The sequence below is a fragment of the Bemisia tabaci genome, chromosome 9 (genome assembly GCF_918797505.1).
Source record: "Bemisia tabaci chromosome 9, PGI_BMITA_v3".
Classification (NCBI taxonomy): domain Eukaryota; kingdom Metazoa; phylum Arthropoda; class Insecta; order Hemiptera; family Aleyrodidae; genus Bemisia; species Bemisia tabaci.
Genome location: NC_092801.1, coordinates 366,694 through 385,576, shown reverse-complemented (window position 1 = coordinate 385,576; position 18,883 = coordinate 366,694). Strand labels below are relative to the sequence as shown.

General features: G+C 34.7%; 1 protein-coding gene across 1 annotated transcript in view; it reads left to right on the top strand.

Moving 5' to 3' along the window:
- Gprk2 (G protein-coupled receptor kinase 2) overlaps positions 1 to 18,516 on the top strand; it is a 59,054-nt gene extending 40,538 nt beyond the window's left edge. Inside the window, 6 exon segments of the mRNA XM_072304603.1 lie at positions 908 to 1,116; positions 2,727 to 2,870; positions 3,758 to 3,806; positions 3,809 to 4,020; positions 5,754 to 5,897; positions 7,258 to 18,516. Of these exon segments, the coding sequence (XP_072160704.1) occupies positions 908 to 1,116; positions 2,727 to 2,870; positions 3,758 to 3,806; positions 3,809 to 4,020; positions 5,754 to 5,846 (707 nt within the window). The 3' untranslated portion in view covers positions 5,847 to 5,897; positions 7,258 to 18,516.
- The last annotated feature ends 367 nt before the right edge of the window (positions 18,517 to 18,883 follow it).

Genomic DNA, 18,883 nt, shown 5'->3' with positions numbered 1-18,883 from the left:
ACAAGTTGCAACTCGTCAAGTAAATTTGTATCAGTAAATTTTAGAGTTTCTGAATTTCTTAGGTGTAATTTTGCATTTTTTCACCTGGCCAAAAATTTTTTGTAAAAACATGTTGGCAGTGAACCAGTCAACATCACTACAATACGTAATGAGTCTGTAATAACCTGTTTATGTCATCAATTAGTTCCAGCAAGAATTGGAAATTTGTTTTGGTTGTTGGTTGTTTGATTGTTGGAAAATTGAAAATTGGAGCTTTGTTGAGAATTTTAGGGCATTTTTTTGAAAAAGGGAATTCAAGATGACAATAATATTTTTTTGTCTCATCGAAAAACTATGTTTATACCTAGTTAATAAAATTATTCCTTTTTTATTGTGTGTTGGAAATGACAAGGAAAAGTAGAAATAAAATTTGGGTAGGTATTATGATTTTTGACTAAAAGTATTACTTTTACGGAGAAATTGTTGATGAACGAAAAGAACGATGTCATGTCAGTGACAACAAAATCCGAAGTAACTCTTACAACTGTAATAAAGATAGTTAACTTTACTTGAGTTTTACCATCCACTTAGAATTTTAATAGGATTACTATTTGATGAGAAAATAGAATTTTAAATTTTTTCTCAAAATGCATGACCAAAATTTGTAATGTCTCTGATGCTCTATTTTTCAGTGTAGTTCTTTCTGAGGTTCATATTTTAAATGAAACGTTAAGGGAAGAAAGGATCCTTTTTACATGGGCTCAAGGATTTTTCTACCATTTTTCACTCCAAATAATCAACCCTCAATGATATTTTAAGCGTCAAAATCAGTGTGTCCGTGACTAAAAAAATTCCCTTCTCCATGCACATCTGTCGAGATGCATGTGTAAGTTCTAAAGTTTTAAGTAAGCTCCTCTTTATCTTGCAGCGCCTGAAGTGATTGACAACGGAGTTTATGCATTTAGTCCTGACTGGTTCAGCTTTGGATGTCTAATCTATGAAATGATAGAAGGACAAGCTCCGTTCAGGGGGCGCAAAGAAAAAGTCAAAAGAGAAGAGGTTGATAGGCGAGCAAAAGAAGACCAAGAAAAATACTCAAATAAATTCACAGAGGAGGCCAAATCGCTCTGTAAGCAGGTAAGATACATTTTCAGCTCTTTATCCTTTTTGCACACGTCCTTTTTTTTTTATCACTATGTATTATTTTTTCAAAAGAACGCACTACTGGTCTGCAACGAATGTCTGAAGGTTTTCTATTTTTATTAATAATTAATTTTATTGTTATTTGGTTCCTGATGGAAAAGGGGGTTGAAAGTATCACGAACTGTTCCAGGGATTTTTTTTGCTCCTTAGCCTTGATTTTCCATTGTCTTTGTTTCTACATAAAAAATAATAGAGCTGCAAACTACGCACTAAATATTTTACCTGCAGAATCGATTCCTTTGATTCTCTGAAAATCCATTCATCCTGTAGTTGGGCTTTTTCTAGGTATTTTTTTTTTTATTTTATCAAAAATTGCAATGCTTAATTTCCACCTTTAATGATCATTTGCCATGCCTGTGGTAGATGATTAAACAGGGGCATTGCCTGATGAGATGTCAGCAAGCCTTTTACAGTTTCCTTGAGATTGTCCCTTAGACTAAGACCCTAGACATTATGTCTTTCAGATTTTTCATGGTTTACCATATTTTTGGTAATAAGATGTTGTTTACTATTAGTTAGTTAAGTCATTTTTTTTATTGTGTCATTCGAAAGTAGGAAGCTTACAGTTTTTTTCCTAATTTTTTTTTGATGACTGCAAACGGGAGAAAAATTTATTTGAAAGTGCCAAAAATTAGGGTGGCCTAAAACGGCGTTTGAACCGCGAGCTCGTAGGTTTCTAATGTACATGTCACGATCAATATGGCGGCGGAATGCGTAGTGGAAGAATACACGGCGGCGTCGCATTGGCGGTGTGATTTTGTTGGTCAATTAGAGGTTATGTAGGTTACTTTGTTTGAGATTCATATCCATTGTTCATAATTCTCTAAGCTTTTCAATCAGGATGCGTCACAGACATATGTAGGATATGAAACTTTCACACAGAACTTACTTAACCTCTAATGAGAAATCGTGATGTCAACAACGGCAGCATGGCGGTAGTAAGCCGGTCGGCTTCGGCGCCGCCATCTTCCTGTTCTATGACGCGTAGACTCGAAGATTCACGACGGTCGGTTCAAACATGCTTTCGAGGACCCCTAAAAAGGAAGCGTTATATCTCCGCGGAGACAATTTTTCGTGAAATTTTAACGTGCGCATCGTTCTTCTCGCACCGAAAACTGTAAGATTTGACTATTTGTAGGCAAATCCCTCCCAAGCTTAACTGACTCATTGCGCATTTTTATTTGACTCTTCTTGAAACACCTAATAAGCAGACTGAGGAACATGTCCAAGTTTGGAGAAATGGCAACCACAGAGAAATCTGAAGTACCAGCCTATCTTGGATATGCCACACTGTTTATCTAAAGAAAGTAATGGGACTTCCAAAAAAGTCTAGCTTTATGGAATTATTGAATTCTCATGCTTTGGTTAGTGTCAAGGCCGAGAATGAGTAAACGGGTTGAAATGAACAGCAGTTCAAGTGCCATAAGCAGTTAAATGAGTTTAATACCCTTATCGTCAGAATTACACATGAGTCTCTCTAAATACTTAGCTCCTTTTGAATCATGATTTTATAAAATATTTTCCATCTCTCATTATTTTTGCAGCTTTTGAAGAAATCACATAAAGTGCGGCTTGGTTGTCACTCCGGTCGTCACGGTGCTCGGGAGGTGAAGCAGCATGAGTTTTTCAAATGTTTGAACTGGAAAAGGATTGAAGCCGGAATGTGGGAGCCTCCGTTTGTGCCTGATGTAAGTTCCAATGGCTCTTCAATAGTTTAAATAGACAACAGGGTGTCTAGTTCAGGATTTCCCCGATTTACCCGATTCTATCAGGATTTGAGGAAAAATCGGCCATAAAATCAGGACTTGAGAAAAGTCGGCCGTCCGATCGGTTCAATCTGGTTCATTAGCTTGTATTTACATTTTCATTGACTCCCACTTGTTTTTAATCCTTAGAACTTAATTTTAGAGTTCTGCTTTCAAATACGCTTATGCAGAAATTTTAATTTTTCTTCGCAAAAAATCAGGATTTGGAAAAATTATGAAATCAGGATTTAGCAGTCAAAAATCAGGAAAAATAGTCATGTACACGGCTCATGTACCCAATGTAACAATAAAATAAAATATCATGGTTCGTGTGGCCTTGAAACAAGCACGAAAAGGGCTCAATTTTGAGAATTTCTTTTAAGCCCTTGAAAGTGTTTGATTTTTTGGAAGGTGCTTGAAAAGTGTTGGAATTGGAAAAGAAAGCTTTTGACATGAAATAGATTGTTTGAATAGATATTCCAAGGACAAAGGCAGTCGCAGTCTATCTTCTAAGAGAACTGAAAATTGTGGACTAGCACTCAAGATACAGGTGGACACTGTGCAATCAAGAAAAATTTGTAGGGAAAATTGTCGAAAATCCTTAAAAATTCCTCAAAAAGTGTTTATTTTTTTCGCTCAAGGATAGGTGAACCGTGTATAGTGAGCAAATCACTTTGATACAAATGTTTTAATAAGAGCACACTGTTATTTTTCAGGTTAAAAGATGTTTATTGGCTTTTGAATCAGGAAGAATTTTAGACTGATCACCCTCTTCATATCTGAAGCAAAGCTTCTAACATATGGTTTTCTTTTTGCTTTTTTAATTCCAGCCGCACGCTGTGTATGCCAAAGATGTTTTAGATATTGAACAGTTCTCAACGTCAAAGGTGTCAACCTAGATGCTACTGACGACACTTTTTATTCCAAATTCAATACCGGCTCTGTCTCGATTCCATGGCAGACTGAAATGATCGAAACAGGTTGCTTCAAGGAGTTGAACGTTTTCGGACCGAATGCTACACCTACTCCAGACCTGGTCGTTGATACTTGCTATGAGCCAGAGAAAAAAGGCTGCTTTCCTTGTAGCAAAAAGGTTTGTCACATCATTTTTCTTTTCATATTCTCAATAAAAAAAGTAAGAAAAAAGGTATTTCCAGGGATGCCACAGTTATGCGATATTGGTAAAACTGTGAAATGTTAGGAAATTTAAAAAAAATTCAGGGAAAACCTGGAAATGGAAGGGAAAATGAAGACAGTGTCAGGGAAAAACTGTTATGTCACCTTTCATCGCTTTTTACAACAGATTTGACCTTTTTTTTATTTATTTATTTTTTTTTTTTGCTAAGGAAAACTGAATTGATTGATATGGAGACCAAATGTTATAAAAATTTAAAAATAATTTTTTTGAGGAAATCACCTCTCAGTCACTCCTTACAAAAATCTAAACATGTATCACAAATTGAATGTAGAGAAGGGTCATTTTTAAGGGCCCTTGTTGGGCTGAGTTTTCTCAACTCTACGAGTTTTGCTCATTGGAGGTCTACATTTTACAGAATGCATCATGATTTGATCATTCTCTGTCTCTTTTCGGGATCAATACTGGCCTAAACATGGGTCCGAGGGCCAATTTTGGTGGAAAATGCGGGTTTTTTGGCATGCGACCGCAAACCGCTAGACTCACATTTTTCGCCAAAATCGACCTCCAGGCCAGTATCAAGTCCCAAAAATTACCAAATCATGATGCATTCCTCAAATATAGCCTTTCCATGAGCCAAAAATCATCGAGTTGAGAAAATTCAGCAAGGGTTGCCCATAAACAGCCCTTGTCAATATCCCTCCTCTCTTCTTAGAGAAAGTCCATTTTGTACGTAAATAGATTACATTAAATCTCAAAAAATTGGATGCTTTTGTTTTGAATAAATATTGCCAAGTCATTCCTTGCAAAAATCTACATTTTTGATCAAAATGTCACAATGGACCACTACACAAGGTAGGAATTTTAGCATTCTGATGCATGTTTCTTAACCAAAATTTCATGTAAAACATGATGCACACAACAAAAATTACCGAAATTAACTTCTTAAAAAAATATTTTATGATACTTGATGTGTAAATTCAAACCACCCACTCATGAAAACTCAATGCTCTATGTGATTCACATTGCGCGCTGAACGTTATCATGACAGTTTCTACGATATACAAATCTGGCAACCTCAATCTCGACGCTTTGGCTCAGCCATAGCAAATTGCTTATAGCTTGAACAACACATGGTGGGACATGAACATTGCTTAACTGAGAAGCTTGCTGAAACCGTTGTAGAGTGTGCGATTTGACTCACGTAGAGCTTTGAGTTTCTTGTGAGCGGGCAGTTCAAATTCCTCATAACCAATGTGAAATAAAAACGTTAATATCTTCGTTAGGAGTTGGTTTAAGTAATTTTTGTTGTGCGAATCGTGCTCTACGTGAAATTCTGACTAGGAATCATGTATCAGAATGCTTAAATTCGTACCTTGTCTAGTGGTCCATTGGTCATTACTCACCCCTCACACTCTAAGGAACACTAAACAGTCTTACTGGCGTTCATCTGATACTTCATCCCTTAAGTAAACATTTTTACCTTTTCTCATGAAATTTCACCATTCAGACAACTTGTATTTGCCAAAAATGATGCTGGAAAAAAAAGGAAGAGTTACACAAGCTTAGCAACATCGATTGAGGTACATTCTATTTGCTTGGAAAGATCCTCATGTCCTCTTCTTTTTTATGTTTATATGTTGTAGCAAGTAACTGATCTGTTTTTTTTTGTTTTTTCATATTCCTTTCAGAAAAAGAAATTAAATAGAACAAAGCCGCTTCCAATTTCTGAACGCTTTCCTAGATCTATGTCAAATATCAAATTGGAAGAAGTCAATAGCTGATTAGGAGTTCCTGACAAAGATATCTCTTAAAAGAGAACTTTATCTCACATTGTAAGTATCTTGTTTAAAGTAGGGTTTCTGGTCGTCTGGAAAACATAGAAAATCAGGGAACAGTAACCTGGGAAGATCGAGGAATTTTTTTAGATAAGTCAAGGAGATTTTCAAGTAGCACATCGGCTCATCATTTTCAGCCGGTGCTGTATACCAAAGAGTGTGAACAACTTTCGGTTGCCTTTTTCCTCAATTAAGGCACTGAATGCGAGAAGAGCACTTTTTCATTACAGTTTCTCATAATCTCCGTTGCCAATTAATCTGTTGGAGAAGAATTTAATGGGTGATTTTTCCAGAATTCTTTCCATAGAAAATTGTAGAATCATAAGGAATATTCTATAAATTTTTTAGTAAAATGGTTGCATTCACTTTCTTTACAATGAATAATATATTAAAAGAGACTCTGAAACACTGCAACCGAGAATTGCCCTTTTCGCATCCAGTCCCTCAATTTGAATTGGTAGAGGTGAGATTTTGTCCTCAATTTAGCAAAATTCAGCGTATCCAAAGAAAACAAATCTAGAGGATATTTTTATGTAAGTGACGGAATTCGAAAATTTTGGAGTCAGGAAAGCGAACAAAGGCAGGGAAAAATCAAGGAACTGGAAAGTAAGAAAACTGTAGAAACCTTGCAATCACGCAATCATGATCACATGCCTGCTCATGTGAACAAATGGAAAGGTTATGAAAATTGGAAAAAACAACTTCAAAGTTGCATGCTATTTCAAAAATTGCACTGAGACTCTCATGTTTTTTGTAGACTCACGGTAAAATATGAGCGTTTTTCGCAAAATTGTGGTAATTTGCAAAGTCAAAACAATAGATGGGTCGTAGCTTTGAAAAATTGTGGGAAAATTAGGATTTTTAAAATGGGGAGGGCCAAAAGTTTCTGCATCCATTTTTTAATATTTTTTTTGTTAACTATGAACCAGAAAATATTACATACCTCAAAAGCTGATATCAAAGGCTATTCATAAATGATTGCCATTTCGATTTATCCGTTTCTGTAGTCGTGGCAGCATGTTTCGTATGCCATCGACAGAATACCTCAAAACAATCACATTCGAATTTGTCTGAAGATTTGAAGAAATCACTTTGCACTCATAGGTAAAAATTTTAAGGTTTCCCATTCGTACTAAGATCACTGTTATAGTTTTTGACTGTTGGCTGCTGCTTACGGTGACAAGAATAGGCATATTTATCTTATGTTACTACCATTCACAGGAGAAGAAATCTTATTGTTCAAAAGCAATATCTTTAGGATTTCTCTTTACACTCAGTCATGTACAATGTAATTTTTCTATTAGCATGAAAAAATCCAACATAACTAATTCTATTTTCGTTTCTACCAATTGTTCAGGAACTTCAATCGTGAGGTATTCATGCACCGCAACCTTGGTGACGGTGCGCAGTCGCGCAACGATTTCTCAGTCTTCGAATCTGTTTCGTCTATGTTCCCAGAGCTGTGAAAATTTTCATAAGCAAATCTGTGTCCTGTGGTGTCTCTACTGTATGTATAAATTGTGCCAATTTTTAATTCGTCAAGATAAGCAGTTTTAAATGTGTACATTTTTTTGCAAAGCTACTTTCATAGCAGAGCATATGTTTTTGTCGTGAATCAAGTCTGTAAATAATTGTAAATTATTGTAAGAGCCTCTCTTTTTTCCTTTTGTGTCTTTTCGCACAAATACTGATGAACCAATTTAAACAGGTCTGCAGGCATTTTTCCTCTTTTGATACTTCTCAAATGCATTGATATCGGCTGAATTCTTGACATTTTACTTTTTAAGTTACGTTTCAGACTGCATGCTTGATTCAATGAAACCAATTCGAAAAATTTACTTCATCTTGCAATTAGATGATTATGCCTCTATCTGATGCATCACCTTTGAATTCCTCGCAAATTCACCTGTGTTGATCAATTTTTTTTTGCAAAGTGAAAGTCGCCTCAGTTATCTGAGGAAAACTTGTGCTGTTTGTATTGTTTTTACAAAAAATGAAATTTTTGTCCTGCAAGATGTTGATGTTGCGGTTAATTCATAAAATAGTATTAAGTAGTGAAACCTCAGAATCACATCTACAGGGCCTCAGATTTATTATTATCAATGCTGTAATGATTGTCCATTACCTATTGTTGACAACAAGCAGTTAAAATCAATTTATTGCTGCTTAGATAAAATTACTAGAATTTTTTAAATTTGTAATTCAACAAAAGTCTCCAAAATTGTGCTAATTTTTACAATATGCCATGAATTTGCTGTAACGTTTGCTCAGTAAAATATCTCCTTGACATCAAAGATTTACTGTGTTGAGTAAAAGGCCACTAAATAGATGAGATTTACTCATTTGGGCCCTTGAGTTCAGACACTGTTTAATCGTCTACTCTTCACGTTTGTAAGCCTTGTAAAAACCTCGCTAGCTTGTAATTATCATTTGTAATAATTTAAAAGAAGAACAAAGGTGCTATAATGAAGCCAAAAATTTGTTTAAACGATTAACATCAAACGATTTCTGTACGTACATTTCACTCCTGACATAATGCTCTGAGGAATCATGATGAGAACTCGTGCCAAGTTTTAGCTTTTCTCAGATCGAGAAAATAGTTTGCTTTTTGGTGATTAACAGATGTTATCACTCTGAGGTGTCGTTCTGAGCGGAAGAGTGTTGGTTGTGTCTTTATTTCTTGCAAAAATCTTAAAGAGTATGATTTGGAACCTAATTTCAATTGTTTTCTTCTAAAGTGATTTCACGATTTTGTGATACACCAGCTACAGACTGCGAATACTGGAATCTCTGTTTTATGACTACTCGGTGGAAATCTTAAGCACTAAAGTCGAATTTTTTCCCTTCAAAACAGAATAGCGCAGAAACTTAAATTTCAGCTATTGAGATTTATGGCCGCTGAGTTGAGCCATTGATAAGCAAAATTTTGCCCTGAAAGCAAGATGCTTATCAGGATGCTTACAAACTAACAACTAGCTCACTCTTTTGCTCAGACTGTATGCACCGGTGTCTGAATTTTCACCATGCTCTCTACTTAATTTTTCAAATTGAAATAAGGAATTTAAATGGCTAAATATCAAAATTTTAGACTACTTATTCATGTCACTTGCAGTTGCAACGGCTCTCTTTCTCAGAAGCTTCTCTTTGTTCTGTTTGTAGATCCATTTGTAAGCGTCCATTTTTTTCAGTACATTTTTTACCCTGCCTTGTAAAAATCTAGAGATCGATTGTAAATTTTTAAACGTTGGAGAATGTATAGAGTAAGTTTCAGTTACCGATAACAGTGCTAAAGAAATTAACCTTTTTTTATTCTTTGGAGAGAGACCTTTTTCGAAGGTTTAGTAGTGCAATTCATATTTCCTTTTTTTGTCTTTTAAGCCAATCGAGCACTCGAGACATCACACAGTTGCTCTTATAATTTATTTTATTTATACATACGTATACAGGGTGATCCAAAAAGTCCGCAGTGCCCCCTTAACCCCTGGTATTCTTGTCCCTTTCAGGGGGATTCCCTTAAAATTTTAGGAGGTCCTAAAAGTCGTTTTCTTGAACCCTGGAGCACTCAAAAAATTTTAAGTTTCTGTCTCGATTTGTTCCGAAGTCAAAGGAGAGATACCTGGTGCTGGTGGTGCGGTACTATTGGATCACTCTGTACAATTTTATTTGTTTTATCTGTGCTTGTGTATCATTATCAATGACTTTTTATAAGGTTAGAGACCTTAGTGGTGTGTCTTATTGACATTTCAGTACGTAAACTCGAATTTCAATTTTCGGCTCAGCGTGAAAAAAACTCTGCTGTGCTACAGAAGAACACTGTATGAGCCCTCATACGTTGTCAAATTTATTTTAATGAAATACGAATTTTCTAGGAAACTTATGAATAGTCTCTCTCCCCCCCCCATTTCTGAAGAGAATTTTATCGACAATTCGCTCTAAAGTTCCTAAAAATTTCAAGCATTCTCTCAAGATTCTTCAACTTAATTCAGTATTCCCAATTAATTAGTGAGGAGTTGAGAACCTATCAAATAGAGCCCCTGTAATAGTCAGGGATATCTGATTTAACCAACGAAACCCTCTTCAAAAGATTGGAAGGACGTTTTAGTTTTATCTGCAAAATTAACTTCCAAAATGAAGAATAATTTAAGATCTGGGAACATTTTTCAAATAATTTTATCTCGTGTTTTAGCTTAAAATATTTGTTAATTCTACAAGGAAAATTTTACAACATTCCCTCAAACATAATTATTAATACAGGGAAAAAATTGGCAACACTCGATTGTTGGCACAGCGTTTTTCTGAGCATGATAAAATTGGTCATGGTTCACGGTTCACGGTCCTGAAATCATTGCATCTTTTCACTGAAATGTCTCTTTCTACAAATAGTCTCATTTTTAATGTTTTCTAGCCCCTTGAAGCCATCATAGAACGTTTGCTCATACCCATTTCCAGTCGGCAGCCTGCTTATTGCAAATTCTGCAAGTTCTAATGCTCTCAATATGTTTTACTAATTCAGAATTAGCAAAAAGAATTATTCAGAATTAGTAGAATTAGTAATTCTAGCCATTGTTTCGTTATGTCTCCTTGGAAACATACTGAAAGTACAAACTAGATTAACTGAACCAGGCCAGAATTTTATCAATGAAATATCCTTTCTAGACAGCTTTTTTCAACCCCTATTGCAGCTTTGTTTTTTTTTTCACAATTCAAGATTCAAGAGCTGGTCAGAAGAAAAAAAAAAACAAAAAAGAAAAAAAAAAAAAAACTCAGCTTTCATTGATTAAGCTAAGATTTTATGCAGCTTGAGTTTGAAATTTTTTTTACATAATTTTAGATGTTTTGTTGATGTAATTTTCAGCTGATTATTACCAACCATGAGGCCACCGCTTCCAATGGTCTTGAGGTGATAGAAGCGTAAAGACCTAAATGTTGAAATACCTCTTATCGTAAGATCTGAGTTTTATGCATAAGCATTTTAGTTGAATCAACTTATATCATCTTTGCATTCAGTTTAATTTTATATCCATTTTGAGGTATTTAGAAGAAAAATTCTATCAGCTTTGGAAGTTATTAAAAAAAAATGTCCACAATTTTAGGACAATGTAGGTAGCCACTGTTTTAGTGATTTATTTAACTTGTTTGTGTGACTTAGCACAGCAGATTTTTTTCAAAGCCTCATTCAGGTATCTTATTGGCTCATAAACTTAATTTTTCATCTACCACAGTAGTTGATCACAATCTATATACAAGTGTATATCCTAAATTCTCTATTTAAAAGGAAAACGATGAGACACAAGTCTTCTACTCTCCTATCATTCAATCTTAAGTAATTCTAACTGTTGAAAAAAACTGAAGAGTCAATTGTATCATTCAGTGATACTGCCAAAAGTCACGCTAATCGATCTCAAGACTGAATAGTTGATATATCCCCCAAAACTAACCAAAAAGTTTTCTGCTAAACTGCCATTAATCAATTTTTCATTTGTCATTGCTTGAAATAAGTAAGAATGTTTGTTTTTGGGGCTCTGGATTGGTGTTGGCGAAGTTTTGATTTTAGGTTGAACCCTTCCTCTTCACCATAAGGCTTTGTCCTCTCATGAAAGTGTACAAGATGCAGTTCAATTCTTATCTTTTCCTATGTTATTCCATTTAGTTCAACAATTTTTTTTTCCATCAGCAGAGGGAACTAAGTGTAAAGAAGGGATACCAATGAGAGCCGTTTTTGGGCCAACAGTAAACTTTCTCAACTCTGAATTTTTGCTCATTGAAGGCCTGTATCTTAAAAAATGCATCATAATGTAGTCATTTCTGGTCTCTTTTCAGGTCCAATACTGGCCCATATTTAGGCCTGAAGGCCGATTTTAGCGGCAAAATACGGATTCTTAAGCGTTCGACTGGAAACCCGCAAGACTCGTATTTTTCGCCAGTCTTCAGACCTATGTTCAGGCCAGTAATGGACCTGAAACTGAAAAGAGACCAGAAACAATGCATTCCGTAAAATTTAGACCTTTGATGAGCAAAAAGTCGTAGAGTTGAGGGAACTCAGCAAGGGTGAAACCAATAACGTCCCTTATCGATACCCCTTCTTAAAAACTAAATTTCTCATATGAATGGGACCTCAGCCACTCAGCATCCATTATTTTACTTTGAACCGCAGCCAAATCCAAAAATCCCTCTTCCAAAATAAGCAATAAGTCAGTTTATCTTCACCAGTAACTGGTAAAGTCTGAACTACGATCTCTGAGTATGTGTTCACCTCAGTAGAAAATAAGGCGCAGCCTTGAAGTCAGTCCTGTTCTTATTTTTCAAATCCCATCACAGTTTAGATCTGATGTACCAAGTTAATAGTAGTGCATATGTGTCTCTCCATCTTGTTTCATGTTGGCTCTTTTATTGCATGCAGCCCAAATTTTGTTGGTAGCAATTTTTTTCTTTGATGAGTATGATCAAAAGGGTTTTATTCAATTGCATTCCATGGTCAATCTTTGTCTCCTGTTTACATCCCAAAGATTTTTGGGAACCGAACTTTCCACATTTTGATTGTTTTCCTAAAAAATAATGTTTTGTAAACGGCAATATCACAATAAGTAAATATCAAATCTCTGAACCGAATGAAGTATAGAATGAATAAAAAATTAGGCTAGAGTACTGGGCAGAGTTGTTTGGCGGTGTAGATGTATTTAGCTCATGTCATGAGGACAGTTTTTAGAAACTTAGAGCTTCGTTTAGTTCTACAAGCTCTCCCAGGCTTTTAATGGAAACAAAATTCAAATTTCTTAAGCCGATGAATTCTTGTTTTTCCCCGAGTCTCTATCGGAATATCAGGATTTTGGCTAACCCTTCTTTAAGGATACAATCCGGTACTTCCATTTTAGTTTGTAATGAGAATCATCCTTTGGCCTTTTGACCACTGATTGATAGTTCACGCTATTGAAAATCCACCAATAGGTGTAGTTTGCGAGACATGATGTTCAATTTGCAGGCTCTTGAGAGCATTAATGAAGCAAATTTTAGTTCAATTTCGGGATTATGCTGATCTAAATTGCAGTCAGCTGCTACCAGCAAAATTTGGGTTCAGGTGATCATAGTTCGTGTTTTTATAATTTTTAATCATTGACAAGAATCTGAGTGTAAATAACTTGATTCATTCTTTTACTTTATTCACTGGTTTATTTGTGGTTCTGTGAGCTCACTATTTCTGTCTCTCTCCCTAGAGGTTTTTACATACAGAGATGAATCTAAATTGTTTATGTGATCACTTCCAAGGCCTCATATATTGACAAGTTCTCAATGGAGCCATTATCTCAAACTATTTATTAACTCAAGATCTGGGTGTCAAAGCAGGAAGAAGGAACAATTGTTCTCAGTCGCCAATGAGTCAAAGGTCATTTGTTTGGAACCAATTGCTACTTAAGAAATGGACTTTGAGATGTGAGGGTACTTGTTGATTCAAGGTCGTGTTTGGTTACTTAGTTCAGGAGACTGCTTTTTGTCAGACAAAGCATAGCCTGATCGCTTGGTTCAAAAGTTTCTAACAAATTCTCTCCTTGTTTCTCTGTTTTTGCTGATTAGGTTACAAGTATGCAGCTTCTCGTGACCCTATGTTGTAAGTTTTGTAAATCGAAGTCTCCATTTTTCCTGGCTCTTACCTGGCAGTATGGCCTCGGGACATTTTTGCGCTTTTATCACCTTTTCAGAGATAGGACTTGATCCTCCCCCTTGAATTTTTTTGTTTGTTTTTTCAAAGGATTTTCCTTGACTTCATTTTTTGCAGCGGTACTTGAAATACCGCTCTTGAGAAAACAGCCTATTTTAAAAATACCAGAAAAATATGCAGTGAATTTTGCTAGCATTTTCTGCTGCATATAGGCACCAAAGAAATGCAGCTACAGTGAACTAACTGAGCCTTTCTCAAAGGGAAACCAGTAAATGTAGTTACGTCATACTCTGTAACAAAACGCCATTGCTGTCTCAATTGTGAAGATTACTATAGTAGTTTCAAAGGAAAGAACTATCGTAAATTTTGGTCTTACCGATAAGGAATCTCCTCCGCACAGATCTGAATCCCTCAAAACCCCATCTTGTACATATTTAGTTTTATTCACTCTCAAACCTCTTTTTCTTGAAAGAAGAGCAAATCAACCGCATATTGCATGTTTCCGTATGGTACCTTCGCATTTTCTCGCATTTTTGCTTTCCTTTGTTTGTTTGTTTTTTTTTTTTTTACCCTTGTATACTGAAGCTCAAATTTTGTTTTCATAATGTTAACTTTTGTGTCTGTAAATAGTGTATGTGTATGAAAATTTTGAAAGTGCAGCATTGAAGACTGTGTGTCCAATTTCAGAGCAATGAAGATTGAGCTCAGATGAACGTAGGAAAGAGTATGAGGACCTATCAACATATTTTTTGTATCGATACAAGTGCACTGTAAAGAATATAAGGACAGTTTCTTTCATGATATTTGCCCAAAATAATAACATTAAAATTTATTATAGGGGCACTTTGGATCAAAATTTCTGAAAGCTTATCGACATTATGGAATTAGAGGGTTTTCAAATTAAGTAGAATGCGGAGTCAGGAAATTGTTTAAATTCTGGTGGTTCTAGTAAGATCAAAACTGATTTTCCCCTCCCTAAAAAGGAATGTCTAATAGGCCTCTAAGTACGGTACGAATTAAAGGGCTGTGTTCTTTTGATTCTTTACTGAATTAAACATGTATTAGATTGTTCAAAACAGAAAGTATGAAATTAAATCAATAATGAAGATAATACCCACGTACAACAAACGCTAATCACATTCAAGATTTTTATAAACTTATGATTTTATCTATCTGTTCAGATTTCTCACAAACCCATTTTCCCTTTTTTAATGTTAAGGCAGGTTTTTGACAGACCCTCAGAAGTCACACTCATGAGGAACCTTGTTTTGGCGGTGGATTTCAATAATGTCTCTTTGTGAGGTTGGCTACTGTAACCAGCATTAGTTGCATCAATATGGATCAGAACAAAAATATAATTTCAATTAATGTCAAAAACGAAAGAGACAAGGATGTAATTAGACAGAGCTTGGTAGAAAAGAACCGAGCAACGGAAAAAAATGAGTTTGGATTAACCAGTCTTACTTTTTTCTCTAGTCAAAAGCCTGATATTGGGAAAAAATATTTCAAACTGAAAAATAAAGGGTTAAACTAGATAGATTAAGCAAAATCAGCTTAACTGCATTTCTTGTTCCCTATTGTTCGCTCATTAAAATCGATACATGAATTAAAATTGTTTTGTGTTGAGAAAGTAAAACATTACAGAAAACCAAGTAGTATCTGGAATAATTAAACCAATTCCAGTTAAATCTGTCCAGCCTAGGTATATTCTCAACATCAGGTCTTGTGGAAAAGGAAAATCCAAGTCTCTCTTTCCTGGTCCCAATGCCTTATTTGCTTTCTGCCCAACTCGATCCAATTACAAAGTCAATAATCAATTTTAAATTTTGTGGCAAATATTTATTTGTACTACAATGCTCATTCAAAGTGACAAGCTCAGTTTTTGTGCAATTTCACCATAAGAAAATCTGCATTTTTGTCTGTCAGAGGTCACGTATCTGTTTTAACTTTTAAATCCAACCAACGCTGATTTCTCACTCACAAGTTGATGTATAAAATTTTCTATGTGTCCCCCGTGCTCCACAAAAAATTTTAAAGAGAGGAAAATTATTGCATTACTCAATTGTTGACCTTATTCAGTGGTCCATTCGTAAAAGGGTGTCAAAAGCAGCACAAAAACTCAATGGAAGAAAGCAAATCGAAATTCTGACTACAAGTTTTTTACAAGTCGTTGTTTTCCAAACGAAGGAACACAACTCCGTTTCAAGTTTGCAAAATTCACTCTTAGAAATCAATTTTTTACAAGAACATAACCGTGTGCTTTCCATCTAAAATTTTGCAGAGTTTTTCGCAGGGTCAGAAGGAGAACCAATAAAATTTTCATCAAGATATGTCCAAGCATCTCCTTGTAAGAATAATGATTCCGAGTGAACATTTTGCAACAGGTGATTGGAGTCACGCTCCTTCAATTGAGAAACGACAAAGTGAATGCACTGTTTAACCTGTGATGTATCTCCTTTTTTGTGTAGTTAGAAAACGCAAGAGAAAGTTTTATCAATTCGCTGTAAATAGACTTTCTTGACTTACTTTCTTCACCGTGTAATTTATATTCTGTACTCCTCAGTAACTGCTCCGCAAGTAGGTTTGAATGTTTAGCTGCGTCCTTTTGTATGTGTCATCTATTTGTACATTTTTCCTCCGTATGTTAAGGTCTTAAATTTTTGGAAGGCATCACTTTACAAATGGTGAACCAGCGATTTTAGTCATGAGTGCCATTTGCTTAGTTGAGGAATGACAGCTTTTATATTTTCCGTTTTTAATAATTTTTTTATTATTATTATTATTAAAAATGAAAGCATTGCTGTCGACTGATAGTTCTCCAGATATCTAGTGATCATGAATTTTTTCATTCTTTCATTCTTTCTAGGGACAAGTCTTGACGACAAAATATTTACGGAAAATTCAGGCACACAAGGTTTTAACATATTAAGCTGCCTCCTTCAGTGTAAGTGAAATTGGTTCTGCCAATTTAGATGGATTCTCAATGAGAAAAACGAATTTTTGTCAGAAAGGTATATTTACCTTCTGTAAAGTATTTCTCCCAGCTTTGCTTTCAACAGAAGGAATGTCAGATCTATCTTATTTTGACGTTTATCAACTCAAATTGTCTTGGAAAGTGCGCATTTTTGTATCTAACATAACTGCATTTTTTTAACTAACGCACAATCGGCCTTTTTTAATTTTAAATCAAATTTTTAATTTTTTTGCTTTTAAATCTATCTTTTCAGGAATCAGTTTTTTGATGTATTGAAGCCAAAGGCATAAATATTTTACGCAATCTTCTCTGAATATTTGTTAAAGAGTATTTGTGTGCGCACATTATTTCCTCTAGTTTTGGAACATAGATTGGGACAAAGTCAAAGACAAGAGTGACAAATCAAGTGGATTTTCTTGATGAAATGTGGCCATATTTTAATTATTGACCAATTAGCATGCAGAACTGAAGTTATATCGTAAAATACTTTCTTTATGAGACTCTTGAACTTGTAACCTCTTTCTTCTCTCCCGAAATAGTATATTAATGACTGAAGTCGAAAGATCTGTACCTCAGATTTTAAAGCTACACGTCTCTGCTCATGTTTTACCCTTTTTTCTAAAGAAAAACTAATAAACAGTTTCTATTAAAGTTTTCTATGAACTTTCTTGACTCACTCTAAAAAATCACTAAAAATTGCAAGGACAAATTTCGTTTGGTTTTCCGTGGAAAAGATAAAACATGACTGAGGATTTTGAAACGTTGCAGTTGAGGTACGCATTTTTTGCATCTAGTCATCAATATGTTTAGTTTTTCAGAAAATAGAAAAAAAACCAACCAATCCTAAATGAATAGTAGTATTGAGGTTTCAACTTTTTATTATTGAGCTGGTTTTAATAATATGTAGTTGAAAAAATTTCTCCATCTGTGAGTGGTTTGGTAAACTTTTCGATCTCACAAAACTGACTTTTCTTTCAATACATATATCAGGCTTTAATAAGGGTTTATTTCTCCAAATTTTTGATGCAGTTTAAAGTCACGCTATTTTTCAGTTAGACTCTTTATGTAGATTTTGCAGTGTTCCTTGCGTCGGGATATTTTCAACCTGCTGAACAGGTGAGCTGTGTGACCATGTCAAAATTCGTTTTCGAAAGTTCACTCTCTTTACCAAAAAGAAATATACGTCGTTGTAAACTGTTTTTTCTCCTCTTTTAAACAGAGAAAGAGGCATACTCATTTTCGCCTAATCTGTGGGTTTTTTTTTAAAGGAATTCTGTGTTGCATGTAGCACCTAGCATATACACACTTTTACAACTATTGTAAATTATGTTTTAACTTCATCATTTTGTAATGAAATATTAAGCCTGACATTTCTATTCTGTCAGTCTCTTCAATGTTTTAATTTCTCAACGAAGTAAACTATGCCCAATTTTGGTCCCTTGTAATAATGGCATCTGTTTTAAAATCGACTTCATTTTTCTTTTATCACCTTTGTTATTTTCTCAAGTCATGAGGAGGTATCAATTATCGCTAACTTTTTAAATTTCATACTTAAGAGGCGCTTTAAAAAAAAAAACGTTTGGAAGTCTCTGAAGTCTTAAGGACCTTTTGCTTCTGTTGACTTGTCCCTTTATCCTATGATACAACTTTTTAAAATTTATATTTTTTTTTATGTTGGCCCCTTTGTCATGAACATGTTTTCTTTTCATAAGAATATTGCTCCTTGAAGCGCCATTCTTTCTCCTCAACATACGTGTGTATATTAATTTTCGACTGAGAATATGAAGATGAAACTCTCTCTCTCTCTCTCTCTCTGAACTGTTAAGAGGATTAGTCCACTGTGTTGTCTTGTTCTCTAATTTGTTTTTTATTAATTGCATAAAATGTGATTTTTCTTTTTTTAGTTACTTTAAATTATTGTATATCCATTAATTTATTATATATGGTTGTGTTTAATATATTAAATTTATTTACTTATTATGATTTAATCCAGGTTTCTTTTCTTTACCCCCCTGAAAGAAAAGAAAAGAAAAAAAAGAAGAAAAAAAAATTAAATGGAAAATTGAAGCATAGAATTCACAGGTTCTCTCCTTTTCTTCGGTCAGCAGCAATTCTTTTTACAATCCTACATTCCACTGGCCAAATTTTACCAATTTTGATTGTGACCTCTAAATTTTTCGAAGAAAATATATTGTGGTAGCTACCAAAGATTGAAATAACTAGTTCATTTTAGAATAAATCATTCCATGGCAAGAAATTAAAAAGTATAAACTACCGACTTGTCTTTAACAATGATAAACCCGTAAAAGCAGATACCTACTTTTCAATTTGCGATTTTGCTAGTTTGAGTGATTA